Below are 24,254 nucleotides of genomic sequence, written 5' to 3'. Positions count from 1 at the left end.
AATATTAATATTCATTCAGATCCTGAGTCTTTTTAAGGCTATGGGCTTGCAAATGAAAAAAAAAATCAAACTGAACAATACACAACTAAATTTGAAAAATACTGAGCATTCCACAGATCATAACCTGTAGGCCAAATTAACTTAAACAGTGACAAACAAACAAAAAAAAACATTTAAATGGAATTAACCTGACACCTTCCAGTTCCAATCACTGCTTTTCTTTTATCAGTTCAGGGCAACACAGTTTAATTTATCACCATCTTTATCAAATCAAGACCGCTTTCAACAGTTCAAATGCACACTCATAAAGTTTTGGTCAAAAAAGCCCAACTTATTGCAGTATTTGGCCTAGGTCAGGAAAACATCTCCGCCCTGTTCCCCAGACTCTGCTGAGCTCTGCCGCCGGAGATCACCGCCGCCTGAGTGGACCGCAGCCGGAGATGACCGCCGCCTGAGTGGACCGCAACCGGAGATGACCGCCGCCTGTGCACACCAGAAGAACGAGGGTCCACGGGGTGCAGGTCTCTTCTGGGTTCCTCAGTACGTTGCTGTGGGGAGCCACTGCCACCGGCTGGGCCCGAACTGAGGAAAGATCTGTTGCCTTGTTGCCTGGTCCTTCTGCAAGCTACCGACCAATCCCTGGACCCCCTCCAGATCGTCCCTGACAGACAGCCTCCATACCTGCAACTCCCCTCACACTGGTCCCCTTGGCCCGTCACCTTCGGTAGACATGTATATTGTCACTTGTTTTGCTGAAATAAAGCACATATGTATGTTGTCGCTTGGTTTGCTGTAATAAAGCACCCCTTTCAGGGCTGAAATAGCGACCTGGTTCATGCGTCCTCACTACCCAGCGACATAATTCATAATTACATTTGAGAGAGTAAAAAAAAAAAACAAATCTCACGTACACCCTTCACACAAGCATCTTGCTGTTTCTGGCAATGACATGTACCTCACTGACAGGACCCACTGAACCGACAAGAGATATCAGTACTTTAAGCTTTTGTGTAGACGGGATTTAACATAAATATTACGCAGAATTTAACGAGGGTAATACTCTGACATTTATGACATACATAGCTCAGCTTTTTGATGCATCATACCGGGAAATGCTCACGGCCAAAACCGTCATTAAATCACAACGATACAAAGAAACAAAAACATTCCACGTACCTCACAGGTATGAATGTTTCCTCTTAAGTGTTGCTCAAGAGCAAAAGAGATTGGCTGGAAGGATTCCTAGAACAGCTCCGGCGTGTTGCTCTACAATAAAGGTGAAGGTGAAGAGGGAGGAGCGAGACCGCAGAGTTGATATTTGAAGGCTGAACTGACAAACGGTGCGTTTAACGACAATGGCTTTGCTCAGCGCGGTATCTGCGGTATTTGTAGTCGCCTTCTTAGCGAAGGGTAAGTTCATGAACTTTTATGCCCCTGTTTCAAAAGCGAACTCACTTGGCTGGTGTATGTATGGTTAAGAAATCTTGAACGGTTTTTCTTTAAAAAAAAAAAAAAAGTTATTAGTTCATTGTTTTCTTATTTTGTTTTTTTGGATCAGTTATTTTGTTATTTCGTCATTAATGACATGAGGCCGGTCAGCATTACGATGCCTTGTCCTTGAAGGGCACATTTTGTAAACAGAGACAATAAAAGACACTTTTTTCCATGTTAAGATGTTATTTGATTGTAGCAATTTGAGGAAATTTCATCATTGTAGCAATGTGAGGAAATTTCATCATACTTGATCATAATGTTTTCGTGTGAAGGTTTGAGTTTGGAAAAAAAAAGGAAAGCATCTCATTTAGTTAATTTTACCAGGAATAGAGTCTATAGAACATACCCATGTGTCATGAGAAATTTGTCATGCAGAATTTAGTTGTTATATGCTTGTGTACTTAACACAGGACACAGAAGAACATAAGAAACTGTTAAACTAGGCTGACATTTCTGTTGTCCTTTCTACATTCCCAAACTTTAAAAACATTTTGGTGCGATGTGAATACAGGCCAGCAGTAAGAATATTACCATTTTTCATCAAAGGTGTCAGAAATGGTCTCTTATCATGGGATAAGACAGAAACAGACAACTTAACTACAACAGCTTAACTACAACAACTGAACAGTTTGTAAACCTTCTTTAACTGAAAGTTGTACTCAGTGAAACTGAAAAATGGCACTATTAACAAGAAACTCTAACAAAAGCCATAGGCACACAAAGCAGGCAGTGATATTGGCGTGTAAGTTCTCTTTAAGGGTCAATGTGATCTCTCATTTCCTGCATTCCGTTGAAATAGACTTAAAAAAAAAAGTTTTAAAAAAGTCAACTACAAAAGAAATGTCGGTGAGAAAACCTTACATTTGTCTCAAAAAAGCCCAAAATGTGATCATTAAAATAGTTTTTCAAGCCTTTGTACTAACTGGAAGTTATTGAAAAAAGACTGGATGTGTAAAAAAAAAAAACGAATTGTGAAAAAAGGGGGGAAAGAACCAGGCTGTTTGTACAAAAACTGGTAACACACTGTGGGCTGGTAACCTGAGAGTTAGTGGCGAGTGTGGTTGTTACAGCTTCAGAGTTAGTAGGAAGTGGTAGGAGCATTAGGTGCAGTTGGAATACTATGGTAAGAGTTCGTGAATGGAGAAAAAAGATAAAATGAGGATATGTGTTTGCTCGCATCTGTGCACACATATGGTGTCAGTTGTATGTGTGTGTGTGTGTGTGTGTGTGTGTGTTCTGACTAGTGTTTAGGTGTGTGTTGCGTGTATAAGTATGTATGTTTTTAATTTAATGTGCTTATTACATAAGAATAATTGGCACAGTTTTGGGCACTGCTGAGGGTAAATGTGTGTGAGTGCGCATGGTCAAGTGTGTGTGTGTGTGTGTGCGTGTGCGCGTGTGCGTGTGTGTGTGTGTGGCTAGCCTAATACGTCTCACTGGTCACTGCACACTGAACCAAATGATGCCACAAGTTCACAAGTCAAGCTCAAATCATTTTTCATACAGGTGGTAAATTCCAATAACACACCCAGTTTTCCAAGTCTTGATGGGAAAAGCAGTTTGGTCACATGACCACTCATCAAGCAGGCTTTTGTCTGACTGACTGTGTTTACAGAGAACAAAAATGCAGATGATCTGGCACACATACATACACACACACACACACACACACAATACCAGACACACAAGTACTAACAGAAGGCCTTTGATCCCTGGTTTTAAATTAGTATTCAATATAGAAATTGTATTTTCTTCTCTGCAGCGTATGCGTATACAATAAAGGTGCAGAAATTTCATTTCAGCTGTTAGTGTGGCTAACCTGTTTTTCCAGTTAAGTCATATATTAAAAATAAATGGTTTGGTTGAAAATTAAGTAAAATCATAAACCCTACAAGTTATGAAGTCAAACAAACATGGTTAAAATAAGATCATTTTTACCTCAAAGAACTGATGATTGTCATAAAACAACAACAACAAAAAAATAGCCATGTATTGTACTGTAGCTACAGATTTGAAGCTTAAGCTAAAAAGCACATTGTATTTCCAATACTGACGCTCACTGACGTTTCTCTGTTTTTCAGGTACCCACTCACAGTTAGATGGTAAGTCCCAGAGTTTACATCAAGTGAAATTTCAAAGATTTTGTACTAGTGTGACCTCCTCTGCCTAAAGACATTCTTCCTCCCATCAGTGTGTGGTCAGCCCCCCCTCAACACCAGGATAGTGGGGGGTCAGGACGCCCCTCCTGGTGCCTGGCCCTGGCAGGTCAGCTTGCACAGATCTGGCAGCCATTTCTGTGGTGGCTCCTTAATCAACAAGGACTGGGTGCTGTCAGCAGCTCATTGCGTTCCAGGGTACTGAACCATCTAGATTTCTGAATGTAACAAAACGGTGGCATGATACTGACCATGAACAACCTTTAACTTGTTATTTTCCCCTTCCTCAGCGTTTCAGCTTCAGAAGTCACCGTCTTCCTGGGTCGTCAGACTCAGGAGGGATCCAACTCAAATGAGGTGTCAAGAACAGTCTCTCAGATCATCAGTCACCCCAACTATAGCTCTGTCACCAGTAACAATGACATTGCTCTGCTGCGTCTCAGCGCGTCTGTAACTTTCACTAACTACATCAGACCGGTTTGTCTGGCTGCAGCAGACAGCACCTTCTACAATGGCACTGACAGCTGGGTCACGGGTTGGGGAGACATTGCAGATGGCGGTAAGATCCTCTGACATGACATGTATGTAGTGCTTATTTTGCCCTTTGGATACAGACAAGTGCAGCCCACGGTTCGTTTACTTGGTTACTAACATAGTTATACCCCTTTGCAATTTAGAGGATGTGTTTGTTAAGAATGCACCTTTAATTTACTTTCAGTTCAATAAAACTATGGAGCACATGCTCAGATGTACATGTGTACATATCAGAACTTTTTATTAAAGGTAAGAATAAAAATAAACAAATTAGTGCAGCTTACAATGCATCTTCTTGATAGATAGATAGATAGATAGATAGATAGATAGATAGATAGATAGATAGATAGATAGATAGATAGATAGATAGATAGATAGATAATTGAAGAGATAAACGACAACAAAAAACCCAAATAAATAAACAAGCATGCTTATTGGGTTGCTTAGGAGGATTCTAATTCATTATTACTACTTTTCTACACCCAGCTGTTAGTTCACCTAACACACACGCACATGCACACAAGCCAGTAGGCAGACAGCGAAACAAAATGACAAAACAAATAACCCACGTTGCAGGTCTGAGCAACGCTTAAGTGCGTAGTGGCCAAAAACAACAGAAACCGGCCCTTTCTCTGTGGTAGAGCAAAGAATAAAAACTGGTCACTTACAGGGGCCGACTCTCAGAAGTAGACAGCCACCAGGCGGCTCGTGAGCGGTCCAGACGCGGCGAGAAATCTCCGGCTTCTCCGGTCACTTAGAGCGTTATCTACAATTTACAATTTACAATTTGGTATCTGGCAGACACTTTTAGCCAAAGCGACTTACAATAAGTGCATCAGTCAGATCCTATTACCTCATAAGCAGAGATCACAATAGGACTGTGCGTTAATTTACTCTTCGTATTGCGCCCCTGGAATACTTTGACAGTGAATGACAAACACAGATACAAGACAAGGCTTTTGGGGTTATTTTGTAAAGAAAGGGAGGTTAGGCAGTGGGGGACAGGTGGGTTCTGGTCGACCCCGTACTGTCCCACGTCGCCAGCTCGCGGAGTTTAATCCACGTCACTCAGAATACTGTCTGGACTTTGTCTCCACCTCAACTGCCCAAAGATGCCAGTTGAGAACATGTTAGATTCTGTGCTGACATACATTCCACTAGACCTGGTGCACTAAAAAAACCATCAGTTACGTTCAGCCTTACGCTTTTCCACATGTATGGATCTTACGTGCTCATAGAGACAACAACTTACATTGTCTCCTAAAACTATATCTCAGAACTGTCACTTTTAAACTTTTTTGTTTCTGACAAAACTAAGCCCTGTAGCGCCCAGTCCCCTTCCCCTCACGCCTTCCCGTTCAGCAGCACTACATGCAAATGAGCGATTTTACTGCGCCGGACAAAACTTAGAAAAACAACCCTAATCACAGCCATCGTTTCAATGCTTACCATAGATTTAAAGGAATTTACCCTCGTTTATATAACTCCTTTACAGTTGCCTTCTTGTAGTTAAAGGTCAAGATGTTTGACTGAAAGAAACCCAAGATCAATGTTGTCATGTGGCCATTTGTCAATGAATGAGAATGAACAGAAGTGTCTCCTGTTATTTAACAGTAATAACAAACCATTAAAACTGAAATCTCAGTGTTTCTTTGAAAGACTGAGCCCTGAGTAAGTTTCTCTCCAGCACAATGTTCATTTGTATGTAAAGTGAAGATAAACTCAGAAAGCCCAGTATGAGGATCACTGCTGAAGATGTGTCACTAACAATTAATCACAATTCAGCACAATTTAAATAGGCTAATAAGTAGGTATATTTGAAAAAAACAAAACAAAAACAACAATCCAGAAAAACAGCAGACAGGGTGTTAGCAGTACAAACAAGGGATGCACGTCTTCAAACGGGTTGCAATAAAACTTTGCAAACCTTCAAACCCTCTGAAAATAGTCCTGAAAAGTCTTTAGACTGGACTGACTGCCACAGTTCATATCTTTATTAAAGAAAAATACATCATTTGTCTTTTTCTTACAATAACAGCCATATTGAGAATTACTTCATCTCATCAGTAGCATGTAGAGTTAGGACAATTTTGTCTCCTCTAAACATATGTGTCCCATTTTCCCATATTCACTCATCCACTGAGGTCACCTGAATGCTCATATATGTGTGTTATTAAAACATAAAAGCCCAGGAACATGGAGAGTCCATAAACAGTTGATTGGGATTTTGGCATTAGCTTAATCTATCCAGTCATTTGAGTATTTGTACATTGAGAATACACAGATATATTGTCTTATATTCACATTGACTCGCATGAGTCAGTTCAGTGGTTTTATGCAATATGTGTTTATATGCTATAGATGATTTTGTTCTGTGGAGTCACAGTAAGTGACTGACTTTTATGTGTTTGATCTGTTTTCTCCTCAGTCTCCCTTCCCTCACCTCAGACTTTACAGGAAGTGGAAGTGCCAGTGGTGGGAAACAGACAGTGTAACTGTCTCTATGGTGTTGGCTCAATCACAGACAACATGATCTGTGCTGGATTATTAGCAGGAGGGAAGGACTCCTGTCAGGTGAGTCTCACTAGCGAACATTGCTCCGTATGTGTGTGTGTGTGTGTGTGTGTGTGTGTGTGGGTACACTTACTAAACAGTTTAGTAAACAAAACTGCTTTTTTCCTACCATTTAACCACTTCATTTGTTTTGTCAAACGTTAAAATGTCATTGTCGTTTTACCTAACCTAATAAACATCACAAATATGTTGTTATTATGTTATTAATTATTTGTAAACTGTAATAATTATGGTATGGTAAAAGTTTTTATGACAGAGTAGCACTTAATTCCATCTACTGTTATAATGTTGTAATACTGTGCACTGAATGAGCCCAGAAAAGCTGGGAGGAGGATCACTGGTACTCTTTGAATAAAATTATCATTGTGGGCATGCAGAGAGTGGCAGGTGTTCAGGGTGGTGTCAGAGCCAGTGATCATTATCGATTCATGTTTTACTCTGAACAATTCCACTCAGGGAGACTCAGGAGGACCAATGGTGAGTAAACAGGGCTCTCGCTGGATCCAATCAGGCGTTGTGAGCTTTGGGAGAAGCTGTGCCCTAGCTAACTTCCCTGGAGTGTACGCCAGAGTGTCCCAGTACCAAGACTGGATCAACTCTCAGATCAGCACTGACCAGCCCGGCTTTGTCACATTTACCTCCAGTGGCACTGATGGGGATTTGAGTGTGAGCTGCACTGGCCTTCCTGCTATCACCACCACCAGTCCACCTACAACCACTGCAGCCCGTAAGTTTCAAATGTCTCCAGAGTATAATTAATGGGCTTTCTCTCTCTCTCTCTCTCTCTCTCTCACTCTCTCTGTTTCTGTCATTCCTGGTCCTGCAGCCCGTCATTCTTCAAACACTTATGTTCATACAACATCTCTCCCCCTTCAGTTCCATCTCCTGCCCCCAGGTTCCTCTCTTGAAAGCAGTGGCTTTCAATTAATCTTGCGGAGACAATAAAAATCAAAACATGATCATTTCATACAAAACTATTCATTTGTTTCTTTTTCTCCATATTTTCATGTGTAATTTTTTTTTTGGGGGGGGGGGGGGGGTTATTGCTGTTCCACATTCTGCTTTGCTATAACAAGCTCCCACTAAAAATAAGAGTTCTCTCTCTCTCTGTGTTTTCAGCTGTGGTCTGCGGCAGTGCCTCTCGGAACAATATTGGTACCGGGAGCAGCAGCTCTGTAGCTAGTGCAGGCGTTTGGCCATGGATGGCCAGTCTGCAGCGAGGAGGCAAACACGTATGTGGAGGTACACTGGTCGCCGAACAGTTCGTCCTGAGCTCTGCTGACTGCTTCTCCAGGTACCAACTGAATCACAAGAAAATTAAAGCCTATGATCCAATATGTAACTGAAAAATCTAAGCCAGTGGCAGCTGGTAATGGCTGTGAGTTTTCTTAATGTGATCATTTCCTCCCTTTTGCCAGCTCCACCAATGCTTCAGAATGGACCGTGTTCCTCGGCCGTCTCAATCAAAATGGTTCCAACCCTAACGAGGTCTCTCTGAAGGTGAACAACATCACGTTGAGTAACATGACAGGCAACAATGTGGCTGTTCTGGAGCTGGCCAGCAAACCCACACTCTCAGACTTCATACAGCCCATCTGTGTGGACCAGGGAACAGAGACCTTCTCCACAGGAACACAGTGCTGGATTGTGGGCTGGGGTTCAGGACAAGGAGGGGGTAAGAATTTTTATGTGAATATGTGTGTTTGTGTGTGTGTGTGTAATAGCACAACTGCACGCTCAGGGTTTTAAAAAAAATATTTTATTTTCTTGACATTATCATAAGTCCTGGTAAAAACACTGAAACTGATTTTCTTTTCTTTTTACTTGTCACTAAATCTGTTTTTTTTTTGTCTGTCTCTTCCTCAGTGCAACAAACCCTGCAGCAGGATCAGACCCCTGTGGTCAGTTGTGGAAATTCATCCTCTGCTGACAATATTTGCACTGGTTTTGTGGATCTGAAGGAGGTATTTGATAAAAAGTCATACATTTTTGAATGTGTTTGTCTGTTTATCACCTCGGTGTAATTATTCAATCTGTATCTGAATTTAAGGATGAAAATTAAACAGTCATCATAGTTTATCTTTCCTTTCCTATCTCTTTCCCCGTCCTCTGACTGATTTGTTAACTTCACTGAGAAACATTCAAATTTATTACCTTTACTAAATCAAACGAAAGGTATTGACATTGACGTTACATGCAGATGTTTATTTTTTCAGGCCAAAATTAGCATAAGTTGGTTATGTTTGCTCATTTTAACGAAGGTGAAATGATTATCGTATTTAATCACAGACATGTCATTTCTCATCCTTTCTCCTATTCCACTCTCTCTCTCTCTCTCTCTCTCTCTCTCTTAGGGTGATGCTGGTGGCCCTCTGATGTGTAAACAGGGTGTGGCCTGGTTCCAGGCTGCAGTTGTAACTGTAGCTAACGGCACCTCAAACAGCAGCACAGCGACAAACAGCAACAGCACTAGCAACAGCACCAGTCGTATAGGTGTGGACCCCCGTGAAAGCATGCTGTCCTTCACCAGAACCTCTCAGTTCAGTACCTTTCTGACCAGCACAGTTGGCAGCTTCCCTCCGCGAGCCTCCAACACAACAACAGCGGCACCAACAACCGCAGGCAGCGGTGGTGGAAGTGGCACTGGAAATGGAGCTAGTGCATCAGTCTCCCTCTCTCTCACATCTCTCCTTCTCCTCTCCATTCCTTCTTTCCTTCAAACCCTTCTCCAGAGTTTGGGTAACTGAGTACCGGCTACAGCTTCAGAATAATCACTGAGCGCTGTCGACAACGAAGTACATTCACAGTTACAATTTTGAGAGTCTGTTGGATGACTTTGACCTTGACGCACTGGATCTACGGGTATTCAGAGAAGACCCGTCCTTTGATGACACGATGTGAATGTTTACAGTAATCTTACCGCTCTTACTGTCTTGTTTAATTCTGTTCCAGTTTTCAATCACAAAGTAAATGTTTTCATCTCAACCCCCAAATTCCCCTAAAGAAATCACAACCTTGAATTGTTCTAACAAAGAGAACATCCACCATGCTCTATGTCATAAGACATTTGTAAGAGCAAATCTGGTGAACAGCTTTTTAAATGCAACCATAATTTTTACTCTTAACTGTAATACTTGTATCATCCCTTTCCAAAGAGGTCATATAGAACAAACGGTGTTATTACTTCAGTCTTTACGCGCCTGAGCTGCACTATAGTGCCATTTTAAGAAAGTCACCAGGGCATGTTTCATTTGTCTGAAAAATACTTTCAAAATGATCTTTACACTCTCAACCAAAAAGTGCTCTGGGCATTTTTACTATTTGGAATACCTCCAGTTTTTTTTTGTTCTCATTGAATAGTTCATTGCACTTAAACAAACAACTCAGGGAAAAATAAACTAACAGGAAAAAAAAAAATTCTTGTAGTGAATCCAGAGTTTCCAAGTAATGTGAATTATTTTCTTAATGAAGGAAGATTTTAAAAAATGTTTTATGATGTTGATTTCTCATCATTTTTACTTTTCTGTAATTAAACCTTTTAAGCTTTATGTTTAAGCGTTGTCTAGCAGAATGACTGATGAACATTGCTGAAATGTACTATGAATCTGGTCATTTATGCTTAATTTGTTTTGACCTCCACTTTTGTGTTCTCAGCTGGGAAACTGTCATAATTAATATATCAAATGATTATTTTCTGCATCATTATCTTTTGGTGGACCAAAAGTACTGAATAAAGCAAATTAAAAACAAACATTTTTCATTCATAAAATAATTTATCACACTCTGTGTTTTTACTCCATTGTGATAAATTGCGTAACTATTGTGAAATAAATGACAATTTTAACCATCATAGCAATGTCAGAATGACTTAATATACTTTTATTACCAGTCACATGCATTACCTATGTGTAGTGTGTAGAATGGGGCTGATTAAATTTCACAGCCATGTTTTCAAACCTTTTCCAAATTCCAAACTTCAAGTAATATCACTAAAGATTTGTTCCTCAAGATGGATCTGCCAAAAAAAAAAAAAATCCATAATCTGAACCATGGCACACTCCCATTGACAGTATTTTGTCACTTAAACACAGTAAATGAAAGTAACAAGGTGTAACGTATTGTCAAAAACAAGTCCGGATTAAAAGCTTTTACAAATCTGACACAATGATCTTTGGTTGTTTGCGAAAAGAAACGTCACACCCATTGTAGTAATCATTGCACCATCTCCAGTTTTGGTTCTGTCTGCTGAACAATACTGTGAGTGCGTCTGACTCGCCCAAAGCCCCAGATTGAGTCCTATTCAGAAAATGGACCAGGACATGAAAGGTCAGGGCGTGTTCCTGAATACAAATTTTAGGGTGGCGGAGGAGGTGCAGGAACAAATGTTGGAGTGGTGTTTGGGAATGGTTAAGTTTACTCCTCTGATTCTAGACTTACATCTCGCTCTCTGCCTGGCTCCTCTGCCTGCTGCAGGGTCTCAGTGTAGCTCTCTCTGGCTACATTTTTCTGCGAGGAAGTCTTCCTTCACGTAGTCTGTCTCTGTTACAGGGACGTCGCATGTTAATATGGATAGAAATGTCATAAAAACAAGCAAACTTCAACAAGAATAAGTGACTGAAACAGACCTAAAAGAAATGAAGTAGGTAGTTACAGTTTGGCTTTTGGAACAACATTTAAAGATGTTTCCAAGAGCTAGGCGTACAGCAGTTACTGAAAAAAAAATGAAAGTTTGTGATAGCGTCTTAATGAATCAGAAAACTAGATAAAAGAGTAGCACTGGCCAACTACTCACAGTTCTGCTGGCAAACGTATTTTAAGTAGGTTTCTTTTGCCAATACTAAATAAATATGGAAAACCTTTGGCTGCATTGCCAGTCTACATTGCCAATCTACACTGTCAGCCTACACTGAGGTAGGTTAAGTTGAAGTAAAATGCTTATCCCCTACTCTGAGGGACGACAATTCATCAGAGACATGTGATAAACAAATGGGTCTCCTTTACATTTTATGTATTTCTTCATTGTGTCTGTCACGGCCTGGGTTCTCTCTTTCCCCCTCTACTGGCCAGTTTGTGTTACTCCCTGGTTCCTCAGTTCACCCTGACAATTTTACCATTAGTTCCACCTGTGTTTGGCTGATCAAGTCTTGTTCTTTTCTATATAGATACTCCCTTCTTTCTTTGTGTGGAATTGAGTTTCACTGTCAATGAATTGTCAACATGTTGTGTACGGTCAGTCTTGTGTTCAAGAATCCTGTTTCTGTGAGTTTTAAGAAGTCTTTAGTTTCAGGTTTCATTTCAATGAAATTGACCCTGCGCATGCATCCAGCCTCTTCTGAAAACGTGACAGTGTCGTGTCATATTTCTCATCTTTTGAAAAAATATCTCAGAAACCTGCTTACCTGCCTCTCGGAAACAAGTTAAAGGGAAACTGATTTCTTTATGGTGACGGCCGAATGCTTAAATGGACTGCTGTGATGTAAATGGCATTATTAGACATTTTTGTACCAAAAGCCACGCTCTTCTTATAATACTAAAGTGACAGTAAATACATGTTTTATAATGTTATTAATGCAAGCTACATGTTCCATTATGCTGTTCTTCTTGTTTCTGTTGGAGCATTGGGGCTTGGTGTCTGTTTTAATTCATTGTGTTTTATACTGGAAATGATGCCCATATATTTGTTAATCCTAACAAGGGATACCAACAAATTTTGCATTTGTTAGTTCATGATTACATTTGACAGTAAAAAAAAAAACACATCTAAAAGAATCTCAGGGTAATGGCATTGCAAAGATGTGTAACTTGTCATCAAGACGAGCTTGTTAGTTCCTGTACCACACCCAGTTTACCAAAACTTACAGTTGATTGTGTTTATGCAAAGTACAAAAATGCAGACAAGATCAGATTCTTTGTTTTCCTTTCACATTGGCTGCCCCACACACACACACCCACACACACACACACACAAAAAACACACACAAATGCGAAAACAAAATATTGATTTGAACTATGAAGCCAAAAAACACATTTTATTTCCAATACTGCTCCTTACTGACGTTTGTGTTGGAGGTTTACACTCACAGTTAGATAGTAAGTCTCAGAGTTCAAATCAGATCAAATTTCAAAGACTTTGTGTGAATATGTCCTTCTCTGCCTAAAAATATTCTTCCTCCTCTTTTTCTATCAGGGTGTGATGGACAATAGAACATTACATATGTGTTGCCGTATTTGTTGGCAAAAAATGCAGATTAGATTAAATTCTTTGTTGTCCTTTTACAAGGAAATTTGTTGCACACACACACACACACACACACACACACACACACAGACTCTCCCTCTCCCTCTCTTTCCCACACACACACACACGTACGCGATAACAAAATATGGATTTGAACTATAAAGCCAAAAAGCACATTTTATTTCCAATACTGTTCCTTACTGACTTTTGTGTTGCAGGTACCCACTCACAGTTAGATAGTAAGTCTCAGAGTGCAAATCGGGTAAAATTTTAAAGACTTTGTGTGAGTGTGTCCTACTCTGTCTGAAAGAGGTAAGTAGTTACCTTACCACACCCAGTTTGCCAACACTTACAGTTGTCTGACTGACAGTGCTTACTCACAAAGAAAAAATGCAGATGAGCAGGCACACACACACACAGACACACACACACACACACACAGACTCTCCCTATCTCTCCGTCTCTCTCTCTCTCACACACACACACACACACACACACACACACACACACATATAAAAAATGTGGATTTGAACTATAAAGCGAAAAAGCACATTTTATTTCTATTACGGACACTCACTGATGCTTGTCCGTGTTGCATGTATCCACTCACAGTTAGATAGTAAGTCTCAGAGTTTAAATCATGCCTCCTGAACTATGGAACAGTCTTCCAACTACTGTCCGGTTCAGTTTAAGTCTAGACTTCAGACTCACCTATTTAGCCAAGCATATAACTAATTATCTTAGCCAAGGAGGCCATGTAGTGTTTTTCTGGTGAACTGAGATGTTGATGCTGTCTCCTCTCTATTCACATGTGATCACTGAAGTTTGTTGATGATGGAATTGAGAGTTGTCGGCGTCTCAGGGAACTCTAATCGCTATGTGACCCACTGCTTCTGCCCTCTCTTTTCTTTTTTCGGATTAACACTGCGTTAATTAATGTTGCCAGAGCACTAGTGCTGCACTTGAATCAGAATCAGAATCATTCTAAAACACCTCAAAGAACTTTATCCTGTGGTTCAGTTTGCTTAACAATCTCGTTCTCCCTTTCCTTCTCTTTTGATCTTCACTTCTCTGCCCCAACATTGGGGTATCCATTCTGGTACCAGTACCAGTCCCAACTGTCTGCTCCCAGCATGAGGCCTATATACACCTGTCCCTCTTGCCCGGATCCTCTGCAAGCCACTATTCTGAGCCAGTGGCCCACCTGTGATGCTGACTTAACTGGACTGTGGAACCAAGATCAACCTGTACTTTACAGACTCATCATAATAGTAAAAATAATGCAAAAGTTCAAAAAAAGGGATTCTCCTGAATCATAAAGTCACACCTTACTGGCAGTTTCTGTAATAACATCTCATTACCTAAACCAACTCGAACAGATTAAAATATAAATCTTCACACAATTAATAAACAAGCAATGTGTTCTTTCTCTCTCTGTTTCTCTCTCTCTCTCTCTCTCTCCTTCTCAAACACACACACACACACACACACACACACACACACTCTTGGCACTCCAATAATAAAGTCTCAAAATCCAAATAGTCAGAGCAGACCTGAGTCCTGGCTTGTGTGTTTTGGGACCAATAAACAACAAATGACCACTTTAGTTGTTCACTACCAGCAGAAACAAACAGACAAAAAATGCATGTGGAATTGTTCAGTTCACACAGACTTGGGGGGGGGAGACACCACATGAGGGGTTTGAGGGAAACGAACAACAGCCTGGTAAGATGCTTCAAATTGGGAAGCAGACCAAACCAGGGAGCAATGTGAGTCCTGACGAGCTTCAGCAGGATGGAAAAAATGTTTCACTACAGTCTGGGGAGTTTACCCTGGTCCTCAGGGGCCTAAGTCTTAGAGAAGCGGGCTTGTGACCGAAAGGTCGCTGATTTGACTCCCAGGACCGACAGGAAAACATCCACGGCTGAAGTGCCCTTAAGCAAGGCACTTAACCCCCAACTGCCCCCCCGAGTGCAGGTGCACTGCCAACTGCTCCTGCACCTAGTGGTTGTGTGTGTGACATATGACCTGGGACTTGAACCCGGGGCTCTGGCTTGAAAGCCCAGTCCCTTACCCTGGTGCCAAGTGCAAGACCCAAAATGCAGAAAGCAAGGCAAAAGTAATGCAGTAAAAGTGATTCTTTTAACGGGTGAATCAGGGCAGAGGTATCCAAGGGAGTCAGGCAAAAATCAGTAAACAGTTCCAGGCAGAAGTCAAAACCAGTAAGCAGAGATATCCAGTATCAAATCCAGAGAAAACGGGAGGCAGAATCTTAGTCCAAAAACAGGCAAAAACAGAGGTTCAGCAACAGGGGACAATCCAAGAGAACACACAAAACACACAGAGCTTACTACAAGGCTTGATCGGGAATCGTACGCTAGGTAACAACTCAAGACTGAGCAAAGAACTGAAGAAAACAAGAGGCTTAAATAGACAGACAGAACAAGACACAGGTGAAAACAATACATCAATAATGAACAAAACAGGCACAAAACAAAGACTGAGGACACCACATGGCCAAAAAAGAACTACACTTCCCAAATACATGACAGTGTGTGCTTACTGTGCTGGTGTGTATGGATGGGTCAAATGCAAAGGTCAAATTAACTGCTCACAGAGTGTGTGCGCGATCACAGAGATTTACTCTTAATCTAATAGACACAATGGATCTAATAGACACAATGGATTATCTCCTGTCCTAAATAATTCAACTTAACACAAGTTTAAACTCCAAACATACTGCTCTTAAAATCTCTCTCATTTAATAGCTTCTCATCATCAGCTCCACCCTGGTGACTCTCATCCCAACGTAGCGCTTCTCCCTCTGGGTAGTTAGTTAGTTCGTTAGTTAGTCACCGACTGATTAGGTGAGTAGCCTTTGGTAAGACTGGTGAGAGCCCAGGGGGGAAAAAAGTCCACTGAAGGATACTTAATTCAGCTATACTTAGGATACTTCCATGCACTCATGATTAATGTACCAAAAGTGTGCTATTTTTGATGTACTAAGTATCAGAGCTGTAGTTGAGACCACCTTTGTCAAGTCCAAGACAAGTCCAAGACCAGGACTAGTTGAGACCAAGTCCAAAGAGGTTCAAATCCTAGTCAAGACTGAGTCCAAATGCATGTGGAATTTGGACTCAGTCTTGACTAGGTTTCGGGGGCCATCCCTGATAAAGGACTCTATCTGTTGCAGCCTTTGTCATTTTCGGTCTCTAAACCAAAGGGCACAAGAAGTAAAATAACTCAGTTATGTCCAAAATATAACAAGGAGTGTTGAAACAGAAAAAAACAGCAAATGGGCAACAGTCCAGCTGTAGATGGAATCTATCAACAACTGACTTTTGAACAAAACCATAGATATTCTGACTAATAGTTACTAAGATATTATCATTAATAGGTGTACAGTTTAGTCTCAGGATTTTTTGTAACTCTGTTATTATAGAGAGAACAGCAGTGATATGTGCAAAGCCAGCATTAATGAGACTGAAAAGATGGCGCAAATTAAATATTAGCTGTATAGATGGTACATTTCATTGGCTGATGTCATGACCATCATCACAGTTCAACATAACTTGATTTGAATTTTCTTTTTATTTCACATTTAGGTTTCAAGTTAGGTCAAACCAAAGGGATGGGAATCAAGAACCGGAATCAAGAATCAAGAATCCAGTTGAGAATCGGTTCCAAATTTTTCGATCCATCGGAATTGTATGCCTCTGAGGTTACCTGAGAGGTGTTCTGACAGATTGTGCTACCTATTGATATGTGCTACTTAGCAGTTCTGTGCTCTTAGAGTCAGGGTTAGGGTTAGACTCTGCTATCGATTAGCACTATGGTAGCATTTTTCAACAAAGCTGTACAACTCGTCAGAATGCCGGCCCTCTTAATACAATACATGTTAATACTGGACAAGCTGCTCTCTGTACTGAGGTGTCACAATGTCAGTACTTTCAACATGAAATGAGTTGTCCCTGAAATACAACATTGCTAACTTAAACGGTGCCATTTTCAATTCAACGTTTCCCTGAATCGCACCCAATTTTCCATTACACTTGGTGGTGACCTTCTACTGTCTATGGTGGTGACCGTTGATGGGGAAAATGTCCACCACTTGCAAAATGTCAAACGGCAAACTTCGATAGACAATTTTAATAAAACTTTAAGTTCTTACCAAAAAAAACCCTTAAATAAGTAAAACATATTTCTCAGATACACACATGTGCACATACTCTGCCGTAACTGGCTCTCTATATATTTTAAAATTGATTTTTTTAAATCCAGCGATGGCGTGTAAGATGCTATCCGTGCTTGATTAGCTGGTTTTGGCCCTTTTTTGGCCACGGGTTTTCAGGAAAATACACTGCAATGGTGTTTTATTTACAGTGCTTCCCAAATAGCCCAGCAGCACAAAATAGTTCAAATTTGTATTTATATGTATGTATATATGTATGTCGCATGTTAGAAATGGCATCAGCATGCTCGCTGTGCATTCTCCAGACTATAATCTGCAAGGGGGCTGGTAGAATAAAGTCCGTTTAGAATCTGATTTGACTGATCCGGACACTTACGTTCACACAAAGAGCCCCTCCGGTTAGAATCTAGATTATTTTAGGGTTGCAGTGCATGTGTGAAAGGGGCTTTAGACAGTGATGACAGACGAGGACCTTCAAAAACAACAAATTACTGATAAGACAATAACATTGGTTTTAAATGGATTTCTGTGTGTGTAGAGATTTGTGTTATGTATGTCGAGTTTTAGTTTTTATGTACGAATGACCAGGATGAATTATGTTGTGGCTGTGATTGTGTATATGCAAATGGAACATATTGAGTCTCTAATTCTGTGCATGCACTCACAGAAGCATCTAACCAGTAACTGGGAAGGGAATGTACAAAATAAGAAAAAAAATAATTTCAAGATTGTCCTGTGGTTATATATTTTAATAGCAGTATTAAAAATGCTAGTGACCATAATGTGTTCTAAAAAAGCCCTTAGTGCATTGAAAAGTGCTGTATGTTGTTGCTGTTTGTAGTGTTCATGTTTATTTAGAATTTATGTGACAAGAAACACAATTTTTAAGTATTACATAAAAACATTAGTGACTTTGAACTAAGTTTTTAAAATAATCCTAAAGTACTTTTTAATAACACTCACTAAACATTAATTGCATTTTAAAATAAAAATTGATAATGTATCGATAATTTTTTAAAAATATTTAATATGCACATAAATAATAGCACTGTAGTATTTTACTGGCAAAAGGCAGTATTTCAAAATGTGAAACAGAAAAGGTCAGTTAAGGAAATTAACTTTTACTGTAAACCTTTTTAAACTGATCAAAGCACACTTTAAAAGAAAGGACTAAATGCTCACCACTTTGTATTGGTTTACAGTGTACTTTGGAAGAATACACTAATTTACCATTGTCATCATTTTAATTATTAATTCACTTATTTTAAGTGCACTTCAAAACTGCTATGCTAACGTCTCGAAAAGATATTTTGAAAGTGTGACAAAAGTAAATTTCTTAAAAGCTAGCCATTAAGTACACTTGCTAATAGTATATGTGTCAGGAAGAACCACAATGCTGGACACAAGTGCGTCTGAACAGGACTTTTAATGACAGATGTAAATAATGGATCACCAGAGGGCTGAACACAAACAGGGTTAACAGGGGACTGAAGAACAAATGACAATAAAACCAGAACAGGAGGCCAAAGCAAACTATGGGACGATACACAGTATATAGACAAACACTCACAATAAGCGGCTCAGAAAACACATGGGAGGCGTAGACTTCGTGCTGACTGATCCAGCGGAGGGGGTTTAAATAGCGAGTGACATCACGGAAAACCAAAGTGAAAGCAGGTGCGCAGGATGAGGGTGATCAGACCGGCGATCAGTAAACCGGCGGCGCTGAGCGCGGAATGGCTGAGACCGGCGAGGGAGGGGGCGAGGTCATTACAATGTGAAAATCCACTAAAATGTAACTTAGCTTATATATGAAGCATTCAAAGCACACTATTAAGGAATGCACTAATAAAACATTTCTGTAAATTTTTGGGGTAGTATACTTTATCTGAATACACTAAATATCAATTTAAGTATCAGTACTACTGAGGTAGTAATGTAATTATTAGTCTTCTGCTTCTTCTTTCGGCTGCTCCCGTTAGGGGTCGCCACATGAATCATCCTTTTCCATCTCGTCCTGTCCTCCGCATCTTTCTCTGTCACGCCAACCACCTGCACATCCTCTTTCACTGCACCCATAAACCTTCTCTTTGGCTTTCCTCTTTTCCCCTTGCCTGGCAGCTCCATCATCAGCATCTTTTTCCCAAGGTACCCAGCCTCTTTCCTCCTCACGTGACCAAACCACCTCAGTCTGGCCTCTCTTGGTTTGTCTCCAAAGCGTCCGACGTGGGCTGTCCCTCTAATGTACTCATTTCTGATCCTGTCCATCCTTGTCACACCCAACGTAAATCTTAACATCTTCAGCCCCGCCACCTCCAGCTCCGCTTCCTGTCTTTTCGTCAGTGCCACCGCCTCCAAACCATACAACATAGCTGGTCTCACTACCATCCTGTAAACCTTCCCTTTCAGTCTTGCTGGTACCCTTCTGTCGCACATCACTCCTGACATTCTTCTCCACCCACTCCACCTCACTTCTACATTCCCCGTTATTTTGTACCATTGACCCCAAGTATTTAAACTCATCTACCTTCACCACCTCTGCTCCTTTCATTTTCACCGTTCCACAGTCCTCCTTCTCATTTACACACATGTATTCCATCTTGCTCCTACTGACTTTCATTCCTCTACTCTCCAGTGCATACCTCCACCTCTCCAGGCTCTCCTCAGCCTGCTCCTTACTCTCACTACAGATCACAATGTCATCCGCAAACATCATAGTCCACGGAGACTCCTGTCTGACCTTGTCCGTCAACCTGTCCATCATCATTGCAAACAAGAAAGGGCTCAGAGCCGATCCTTGCTGTAATCCCACCTCCACCTTGAACCCATCCGTCACTCCTACCGCACACCTCACCACTGTCACACAGTCCTCATACATGTCCTGCACCCCTCTTACATACTTCTCTGCCACTCCCGACCTCCTCATACAATACCACACCTCCTCTCTCGGCACTCTATCATATGCTTTCTCTAAATCCACAAAGACGCAGTGCAACTCCTTCTGACCTTCTCTATATTTCTACTTCTTCCTCCATATACTTTCCTGTACTTCCTGGTTCCGCCACCATGTCCCCTTGCCTTCTTTCCTCCTTCTGGAGGACACACCCAGTACCTTCCTAGCTGTCTCACTTATCACTCCTGCAGTAGTTTCCCAGCCATCTGCCAACTCTTCCCTGCCACCCAGTGCCTGTTTTAGCTGCTCTCTGAACTCTGCACGACAGTCTTCTTTCTCCAACTTCCACCATTTGATCTTTCATTCATTTTCTTCCTCCTCTTGATCCCCAAAGTCATCCTACAGACCACCATCCGATGCTGCCTTGCTACGTTCTCCCCTGGGCCTCCTGCACAGGATGTAGTCCACCTGTGTGCACCGTCCTCCGCTCCTATACGTAACCATGTGCTCCTCACTTTTCTTGAAATATGTGTTAACCAGAGCCATTTCCATCCTTGGCACCATGCCTACCCATCACCTCCTTATCCCCTCTGTTCCCTTTGCCAACATGCCCATTGAAGTCTGTTCCGATCATCACTCTCTCTTCCTTGGGTACACTCTCCACCACTTCATCCAACTCACTCCAGAAATCTTCTTTCTCCTCCATCTCACACCCAACTTGAGGGGCATATGCACTGACAGCGTTCATCATCACACCTTCAATATCCAGCTTCATACTCATCACTCTATCTGACACTCTCCTCACCTCTAAGACACTCTGGACATACTCTTCCTTCAGGATTACCCCTACTCCATTTCCTTCTCCTTTTCCCAACAGTAGCATAGTTTCCGCCAGCACCCTGCTGGTCAGCAGTGGCAGCCGTTGGTAACCCGGGCCTCGACTGATACAGTATGGACATCTGATTTATGATCTGCATTTTGATTTGGCCTAGGTTTTACGCCGGATGCCGCAACCCTCTCCCCGGGCTTGAGACTGGCACTGAGAATGCACTGACTCTGAGCATCCCAGTGGCTGGATTAAATGTAATTATTAGTACATTTGTAAATTTTTTTGCACTTTTATTTAGCACACAAAACAATAATGTGCTAGAAATGTACTTGCTGATATTAAAGTACATTTTTAATACATTAAAATATACTTCATTTTTACAGTGGAGGGCAAACTATGGCAGCGTAACTGGCAATAAATCCGACAGAATATTCATGAACCCCAAGGAAAGATTTTAAGTACTTGAGATCGGTTGACTTATCGGTTCTTTACTGCTTCTACCTTCCCTAGGTCAGTGGCAATTCTGGCTTCAGAGAAAATGTGTCCCGCATACTTGACTTCTGACTGGTGGTAAAACTGGCTTTTATCAACTGACACCTTTAAGCCAACTTCCTCAAGTCTTTCTGGTACCTTGAGGAGGTGCTAGACAGACTGCCAGGATGTTGCCCCAGGTTTTTGCTGAAAACAAGGATATCGACATATACCAGCATCCGGAAAAAATTATCGTCACCCACAACTTCCTCTATTATCCTCTGAAATGTTATGGGTGTGCAGGTGATCTGTTGTGGCATGTTCTTGAACATTCAAGGGGACAGACGAAAACCGTTTTCTCTTTATCTTCCTGAGGTCCAAGACAAAGAGCCACTGGCTGCCCAACAAGTTGTCCAAAGCATCAGCGATGCTGCACCGCAATGCTGAAGGCCTTTTCAGGTTACCACTGCCTGTCACTGAATCTTAGATGTGAATTTTCTGCATTTCTTTATTGGTAATGCTGCAGGCACATTTGTGAATCCCTACACTTGTAAACACATTTTTGCACTAGTTCATAATCATATCTGAATGAGAAACAATCTGAAAGAGGAAATGACATTTGTCATTTCATACCAGGAAACATTTATCTAGTCACGTGTGCATGACTTCAGATAAATTCCCATGTCTAAACAGCTTTGAACATTTCCCAGACAGGGCTGTCTCAAGAGCAAATGAGACTCTAAGAATTCCAGGAATAGTACAGGTGTGCTGATCTGTGGCAGAAGGTTTAGACGTGTAGAGAGAGGATCAATATACAAGACACATATTTGAAGACCGAGGTGAAAAACTACTCTTTGATGAAGATGGCTGTCTTCAGGGCAGTATGTGTTGTGTTTCTAATCACCCTCTTATCCAAGGGTAAGTTCATGACCTTTTATCCCCATTGTTTGAGAGGTGAACTCACTTGGACAGTTTGTGTTTGATTAAACAACTTGAATTATTTGTCTAAGGATCTTGCTCTGAAAAGGCGCTTGTATAAAACGTTTGAGTTAGGAAACAAACAAAAGGTACCTTATGTGGTTAATACACCTGAGAATAGACTATATTATACACTACTTTTATTTGTTACATCCTTGTGTACTTAGCATATGACAGAAGTGTACATAACAAATGGTTAAAAAAGGTTTAAAATTCTTTGTGCGCTTTACGTTTGTCCCAAGCCAGTTTAGCAACTTCAGTGTATGATATCATTAGATGCCTGCAGTAGAAGAATAAATCTTTTTCATCAAAGATATCAGAGAAAGGCTCCAATCATGAGATAAAGAAGCACAGAATTATGCTTTGCCCACACAGTTTTGATCACGCTGTTACAAGTAACAAAAGCAAGGATTCAAAGTAAACAATCATATATACATATTTGCATATAAACCCAGTCTGACAGTGAATTCAAATTACAATTTGGCATTGAGCGGATACTTTTAAACCAAAACGACTGACAAGTGTGTCAATCAAGTTTAACAACCTCATAAGCAAAAGATCGTGGTAAGAATGCATATTCATTATTCTCTGTACCATGCTCTTGTATATTCTATAAGGACAGAACAATGAACAAGACTTGCAACTTGCAATTTTTTTTTTTAGTGAATGTCTTGTGTCATTTCTTTCAGCCCACTGAAACAGGATTTAGTGTATGCAAAAAGACTGTAACAGCTGCAAATCTGCCAAGCCACCATGGTAACTCTGTGGTTTTGGTCAAAGGCATAGTTGGTCAGAGTCATTGATGAGTTGTAACTAGTGTGTATGTGTTTGTTTGCCCAGGGGTATTTGTATAATGTGTTACTCCCAGTGATGTGTCCAGAATATATGTAATGTGTATGTTTTTACAGAGGAGTGTTTGTGGCGGGTGTTATCACAAACAGAGACTGGATGCAAGTGCTGGCAATTCTTTGATCGTAATCCAAATAGTAGTCAATAAACAGGCAGGGCCTGACACAGAAAACACTGGCTACTAGGGGCTAGGCAAGATCAAAGTCAGGAACATGCTACGGTCAATACACTAGAAGGCTAACACGGATAATCAAGGGAACAGGGCTAACAGAGAAAATAGGGATAACAAGGCTTTCAAGGAAACTAGGCAACAAGGAAAACAAGCAAAACTGGGCAACAGGAAAAACAAAAAACAAAGAAAGACAGATGGAAAGAAGGAGCGGCTCAGTGCAGACAGCTAGCATAAGACTTCACCAATGAACATATAAAAACACAAGGAGATATATATATATATATATATATATACCCACATATACACACACACACATATATATATATATACACACACACACATACATATACATGTACAATGAGGGAACAAATTGAGAATCCAACTGGGCGCTGATTGGCCAGGAGATGAGGAGATAAAGGCAGGCCTTAAAAAAGCTTTGTACAATGTTTGGTGGTCTGGCCTCATATTTTTTTTTTATGTTTGTTGTGTGTGTGTGTGTGTGTGTGTGTGTGTCGTGCTAGTATGTGGGGTGGAAGTAACAAAAATTAAGTGATCAAACGGGAGGTGATGAAAATGCTCGTGAATTGAAAAATACAGCTGTAAAAAAGGATGTGAAATGAAAAGCTGAGGACATTGTACCTCTTCTCAGAACTAGGAGATATTATGGGTGAGGCTGTGTGTGGATAGTGTCATACATCTTGATCTTTACCTTCATCTGTGATAATTCCTGTTTAAACCTAAGCCCTATGATGCCAAAAAAAAAAAAAAAACCTGCCATTTATATGGTGGTTGACGTAATGCTTAACAGGAATGCAACTCTGATAACACATACGTATGTTTTCAATGTCTAAAATACCATCATGTTCTCCAAACA

The 24,254-nt window shown here is 40.8% G+C and overlaps 1 protein-coding gene across 1 annotated transcript in view; it reads left to right on the top strand.

Annotated features, from left to right (window-relative positions):
* The first annotated feature begins 1,355 nt into the window (after positions 1-1,355).
* The window catches only part of LOC115829787 (transmembrane protease serine 9-like), a 38,450-nt gene continuing 15,551 nt past the window's right edge, over positions 1,356-24,254 (top strand). Inside the window, exons 1-7 of the mRNA XM_030793951.1 lie at positions 1,356-1,410; positions 3,576-3,596; positions 3,686-3,839; positions 3,926-4,209; positions 6,613-6,758; positions 7,215-7,489; positions 9,202-9,242. Of these exons, the coding sequence (XP_030649811.1) occupies positions 1,356-1,410; positions 3,576-3,596; positions 3,686-3,839; positions 3,926-4,209; positions 6,613-6,758; positions 7,215-7,489; positions 9,202-9,242 (976 nt within the window). The remainder of the gene's footprint in view (positions 1,411-3,575; positions 3,597-3,685; positions 3,840-3,925; positions 4,210-6,612; positions 6,759-7,214; positions 7,490-9,201; positions 9,243-24,254) is intronic.

The sequence above is a fragment of the Chanos chanos genome, chromosome 16 (assembly GCF_902362185.1).
Source record: "Chanos chanos chromosome 16, fChaCha1.1, whole genome shotgun sequence".
NCBI classification, from domain to species: Eukaryota; Metazoa; Chordata; class Actinopteri; order Gonorynchiformes; family Chanidae; genus Chanos; species Chanos chanos.
The sequence above is the reverse complement of the archived record's forward strand: the minus strand, read 5'-3'. Positions and strand labels throughout refer to the sequence as shown.